The sequence below is a fragment of the Amblyraja radiata genome, chromosome 7, assembly GCF_010909765.2.
Source record: "Amblyraja radiata isolate CabotCenter1 chromosome 7, sAmbRad1.1.pri, whole genome shotgun sequence".
Lineage (NCBI taxonomy): Eukaryota > Metazoa > Chordata > Chondrichthyes > Rajiformes > Rajidae > Amblyraja > Amblyraja radiata.
The window spans coordinates 74762088-74768087 of NC_045962.1; the positions used below are offsets into that span (position 1 = coordinate 74762088).

Sequence of the window (6000 nt, forward strand, 5' to 3'; positions counted from 1 at the left end):
TTCCTCAGATTAGGAGACCAAAACTGTACGCAATACTCCAGGTGTGGTCTCACCAAGACCCTGTACAACTGGAGTAGAACCTCCCTGCTCCTATACTCAAATCCTTTTGCTATGAATGCTAACATACCATTCGCCTTCTTCACTGCCTGCTGCACCTGCATGCCTACTTTTAATGACTGGTGTACCATGACACCCAGGTCTCGTTGCATCTCCCCCTTTCCTAATCGGCCACCATTCAGATAATAATCTACTTTCCTGTTTTTGCCACCAAAGTGGATAACCTCACATTTATCCACATTATACTGCATCTGCCATGCATTTGCCCACTCACCCAGCCTATCCAAGTCACCTTGCAGCCTCCTAGCATCCTCCTCACAGCTAACACTGCCCCCCAGCTTCGTGTCATCCGCAAACTTGGAGATGTTGCATTCAATTCCCTCGTCCAAATCATTAATATATATCGTAAATAGCTGGGGTCCCAGAACTGAGCCTTGCGGTACCCCACTAGTCACTGCCTGCCATTGTGAAAAGGACCCGTTTACTCCTACTCTTTGCTTCCTGTCTGCCAACCAGTTCTCTATCCACATCAATACTGAACCCCCAATACCGTGTGCTTTAAGTTTGTATATTAATCTCTTATGTGGGAACTTGTCGAAAGCCTTCTGAAAGTCCAGATATAACACATCCACTGGTTCTCCCTTATCCACTGAATGGCCTACTCCTGCACCTATTTTCTATGTTTCTATACCACAATTAATTTGAAACAGCTATACTCGAAAAATTCTATAAGATTCGTCAGACATGATTTACCCTTCATAAATCCATGCTGACTTTGTCCAATGATTTCACCACTTTCCAAATGTGCTGCTATCCCATCTTTAATAACTGATTCTAGCAGTTTCCCCACTACCGACGTTAGACTAACTGGTCTGTAATTCCCCATTTTCTAGCTCCCTCCCTTTTTAAAAAGTGGTGTTACATTAGCTACCCTCCAATCCGCAAGAACTATTCCAGAATCTAAAGAGTTTTGAAAAATTATCACTAATGCATCCACTATTACTGGGGCTACTTCCTTAAGTACTCTGGGATGCAGCCTATCTGGCCCTGGGGATTTATCGGCCTTTAATCCATTCAATTTACCTAACACCACTTCCCGGCTAACCTGGATTTCACTCAGTTCCTCCATCTCATTTGACCCCCGGTCCCCTGCTATTACCGGCAGATTGTTTATGTCTTCCTTAGTGAAGACAGAACCAAAGTAGTTATTCAATTGGTCTGCCATGTCCTTGTTCCCCATGATCAATTCATCCGTTTCTGACTGCAAGGGACCTACAATGCACCCAACACTCTTGTCCTTGTTTGTGGCATGCATGGGTTTGCAAGGTGAAGTCAGAACAGTATTGTTGTGGGCACTGGATACCGAACAAACCTACTATCAAGTCTTGCTCAGGAATACACCTCCAAAGAGAGCCATTATAATGGCAACTGTAGCATCAATGATTTAATGTAGGCGAAGCAAGTGTCTCCTTAAATAAAATGCTGCTTTTGTTGGCAAACTTCCTAACGGCAATAGATACTTGTACGTCTGTTGTAGGGTTGCTGGAATAGCTGCCCTTAATACCTCAGACTAATATATATCCTTTTATTTCTAGATGGTTAAAAATTTCTGCGACGAGGTTTGCTTTGTCATCTGCATCTTAAAAGGTATAGTTTGCTTGGACTCTTTTTTTCTGATTTCATCCATCTGTCGATTGCTGGTGCTTTGTGGTTCACTTTGTGTATCCCTTACAGGATGCACTGCAGTTACTCACCAGGACTGTTCTGACTTCACCTTGCAAACCCATGCATGCCACAAACAAGGACAAGAGTGTTGGGTGCATTGGAACCTAATGCCTGCATGTTTCCCTCTAAGCTGCACCCCATTCTGCCCAATATTGCCGTTCCTTTATTATTACAGCATCTATTTCCTAGAACTCAATGATTGTGAATGATCAGCATGATGGCGGTGCTGGCTTGAAGGGCCATATGGCTTACTCCTGCACCTATTGTCTATTGTCCAGTGCCAGTGTGGGAGTAGCTTCACCAGAAGAATTGGTATTGAATTCACCAATCAATACCTAAATGATTGTGATGTGGCAAATGTTTGCTCTCATGGAATTTGTATGTGGGGTGAGTGGAGCGGAGGGAGGAGGGAGCAATTTTCATCACTTGCTTCAAATTATGAAAAATGACAATAGAGTCTGTTTTCGAGGAATGCTCCCGCCACCCCACCCTGTATAATGCGGGGAATGTCTATAGATTCTTTACAATAATTGGGCAAACTGAAGAGCAGTTATCCCTTGAGAAACTAATATTTAAAAATGCACCCTGGTATTGCTAAATTGCTGAAAATATTTATTCTATGCAAACTGGTCTCTTTTAACGTTAATTAAACTTTGCCTTGCAGCTGAGCAAAGTGATGGATACCACATCATCTTGAAGTGAACAAGGTTGGATAATTCCTCAACCACCTGGAGGCAGATTCAGATTACACATTGGACATCCTTGTATTAAATATGGAAAACTATTTGAAAAACAGGCAAAAAGAGAAATAATTGGTTGTACTGTTTAAAACTGATGGGCATCAAATACTTTCTCAGTTAGGTGTGGGTGGGTAAGACAAGGTTCTGCTTCATCTTACATGAGCCATCTTGCATGGTATCATTTTTATGAGTTTGTTTATGGTCTCAACAATCACCTATCTCCCCCTCTTCCTTGCTGCAATGTTTGCAGATTTCAACAAAAGTAAAAAATTAATGCTAAAAAATAATTGCTGACATTCCAACATCCCATTTAATCAAAGTGGACCTTGGCTTTTTGAATGGTCTCGATAAATGAGGTGCTTTTGTAGCTCCAAAAGGGTTGTAATTTTGTATATATCCATGTTCTGCGGTTTAAATAGATTTTATTTTTTCGCCTGGTGATAATAAAGTCCGGAACTGGACCCTGGAGTTCTACAATGTCCTAACTGAGTTGGATATGGAGCTGAGTGAGGCATTTTTAGCCATCCATTTACTTTCATGATGCAGGATATTTCTGTCTTTTCTATTCCTTTAGGAAGCGATTTGTGACAATGCGCCCAACCTATATTATGCTCCTAAGGTTTGTGATCATAAGTATTTTTTTCCAAATTAAAAAACATAATGAAACACTTGAAATTCAATTTGCTTTCTGGTGTTGTCATGGAGCAAGGTGTGATAACATGCAATTCACTTTAACCCACATTTTGTTTTAATGCCTAAAGATTATAATTGTTTTTCTTGCTGAATCTGTTGCATGTTGGTTCAAGCACTTCATTTTGTCTGCTACTGAATAAACAAAGAAAAATGGCTGGAAAAGATTAAAAAGATAGATTTCTATTTTTCGGGCTGGGGGAAGAGGGAGTGAGTATGCAAATGCTGAATAAATAGAATTTTATAAGTAATTAAGTGCTACTAATGTGTGCACTTATGTAACCTGCTTATGAGAGAAACCGGCTAGTTAACTTCCTTTCAACCATTGTCCTGGGCTGGTGGTTTTGTAGCTTTGTCCCACTGTGGTGGCTAGTGTATTGAAGGAATGAAGGATGGGGAAAGTTCAGGATGGAGGAAAGGACTTCCCTCTTTTAAAAGCATGTTCTTAAGGGAGTAAAATTTTAAAAAATGGTATCAGAAGTACCTTTTCCCTGCCAATACTGTGCCAGCATTTAGATGTGCAGGAAGGAACTGTAGATGCTGGTTTACACCGAAGATGGACACAAGATGCTGGAGTAACTCAGCGGGACAGGCAGCATCTCTGGATAGAAGGAATGGGTGACATTTCAGGTCGAGACACTTCTTCAGACTGTCAAACGGGAGTGAGAAACTAGACTAGTGGTATGGAAAGGTGTGAAGACGACAGTTTAAACCAGACAATCGATGAAATGTAGAATAGTTCAGCATTAGCAGGGGGAGCCCTCCACGTCCCTCCCCCCAGATTGTCACATTTTATCCTTTCATATCTCTAGTTTCCCTTCTCCCCTCACTCTCAATGTCTATCTCAAGCATTTAGATGGATTGCTGAATTTCTGCAGATTCTGACCAATCCATCCGCTCAATTTCCACGAACTCTGAATGTTCTCTAGATGCTTGAGAGTGCTGTGGATGGCATACACCAGTGATTTAAACAGGACATTCTGGAGATACTCAGCAAGTCAGGCAGTAAGTCTGGAGAGAGAGACTAAGTTGATGTTTTGGGTTGCAAGAACTCTAGAGGATGCATAATCAGATTGGCCATTCAATGAGTCTAGCTTCACGGTTGTCCATTCTAAGTGAATAGAACAGTTATCCCAGCTTGGAATGAAGCATGGCTTAGAGGGTTTGCTTCAGATGGACATTGCATGTATGGATGGTTATGTTTGAGGATGAACGTGTAGAATCTGATTCATGTTCTGTAGTTCAATCAATTAAATCTTCTTCAGATATGGAAGATCTCATCAGATTCAAAAGAGATAGGAGCAGAATTAAGCAATTCGGCCCATCAAGTCTACCCTGCCATTCAATCATGGCTTATCTATCTCTTTTGGTTCCAATTAAAATTAAGCTGTAACTACTGACTTCAGACTGTGGTAATGAGTAACGTTTTGTCAAATATTGCATGATCTTTCGATTAAGAAAAGGATGGATTAAAAAAAAAAAAAAAGTAATCCTTCAAATTCTACATGAAGCTGTTCTACACAGTGTAGTTGTAAATTTCCTATTTACAGATGCCTGTAGGATCTGATTTTCTGTTAAACTGACCAGGCATTACTATTAATGTTGCCTTCCACAATACTGCTTTGCTGTAGTGTTATGAGTATGACCTTTGTACGAAAGAATGCAAGGCAGTAAAGCTTCAAGCCAACTTTTAATTTTGTTGTATTTGTATTGTTTTCAGCTCGGAATGCGTGTTGTATTTTTGTGTGTCAGTTTTAAGCTGTGGCATTATTGTTTTCAAATGTTTTAGTACCAATGAAATGTAGCAAACTTAAATACTGTAATAGTCTTAATGACAGGTGAGGTTACCACCGTTTATGGATTTTCAACATGCCTTCAAGGACATCTCGGTGTTGGGTGAATAAGCACACTAATGTTTAACTTTGGAAGGATTACAAAGGTTAAAGGAGGGGTTGGGGGGGGGGGGGGGGGGGTTGGTTTAAGAACATGTGTAGTTCAATAATAATGAACATTTTTACTTTTTTTTAATATGAAAGCATCTTTGCACTTACTATTGTACACCAGCTCAAATCGAAAAGAGATCTGTACTTGCAGGTCTGCACATGAGTCAAATAAACACAAATTTTATACCATGACTTCTGTTGAACTTTCATTTGTCCATCCCTCCAAAAAAGGGCTAAAACTACATTAAAGTTCGCAAGATCAAGATTTCACAGCCAATAAAATATATTCAAAGTATAAAATGGCAATAAATAATGTAATATTGTGCACTCCAAAATATTGTAATAACGACCAAATAATAAGTCTTGTTTAAGAAAGAACTGCAAATGCTGGAAAAATCGAAGGAGACGAAAATGGGTGAGGCAGCATCTATGGAGAGAAAGAATAGGCAACGTTTCGGGTCGAGACCCTTCTTCAGACTGATGTCGGGGGGAGAGGTCGGGAAAAAGAAAGGATGAGACGGAGACAGTCGGCTTGTGGGAGAGCGGGGAAGGGGAAGGAGGGAGAAAGCAAGGACTATCTGAAATTGGAGAAGCCAATGTTCATACCGCTGAAAGAGTCGTTGCGTCTTTCAGGTCGCCGTTGAATTTTCAACATGTTGAAAATGTTGGCGACCTATGACGGGTGCCGGCAGTCGCCTGTAAAGGTCGCGTAAGTGGGATAGGCCCTTTACAGTTCACTGTGTCCCAAATAATACAGCAGACTTGGTGGAAACCAGGAATTGTAAGCTAGCATCTTCCCAGCTATTTGGCTGAGACGCACTCACTGAGCAAACATTCTGAAGGAA

The 6000-nt window shown here is 40.8% G+C and overlaps 1 protein-coding gene across 7 annotated transcripts in view; it reads left to right on the plus strand.

Moving 5' to 3' along the window:
* The window catches only part of tfcp2l1 (transcription factor CP2 like 1), a 45754-nt gene extending 40407 nt beyond the window's left edge, over positions 1-5347 (plus strand). For all 7 annotated transcript variants that reach the window (XM_033024815.1, XM_033024818.1, XM_033024814.1 and 4 more), the window contains 2 exons: positions 1653-1704; positions 2447-5347. In XM_033024815.1, coding sequence (XP_032880706.1) covers positions 1653-1704; positions 2447-2484 — 90 coding nt within the window. In that variant the 3' untranslated portion in view covers positions 2485-5347. The remainder of the gene's footprint in view (positions 1-1652; positions 1705-2446) is intronic.
* The last annotated feature ends 653 nt before the right edge of the window (positions 5348-6000 follow it).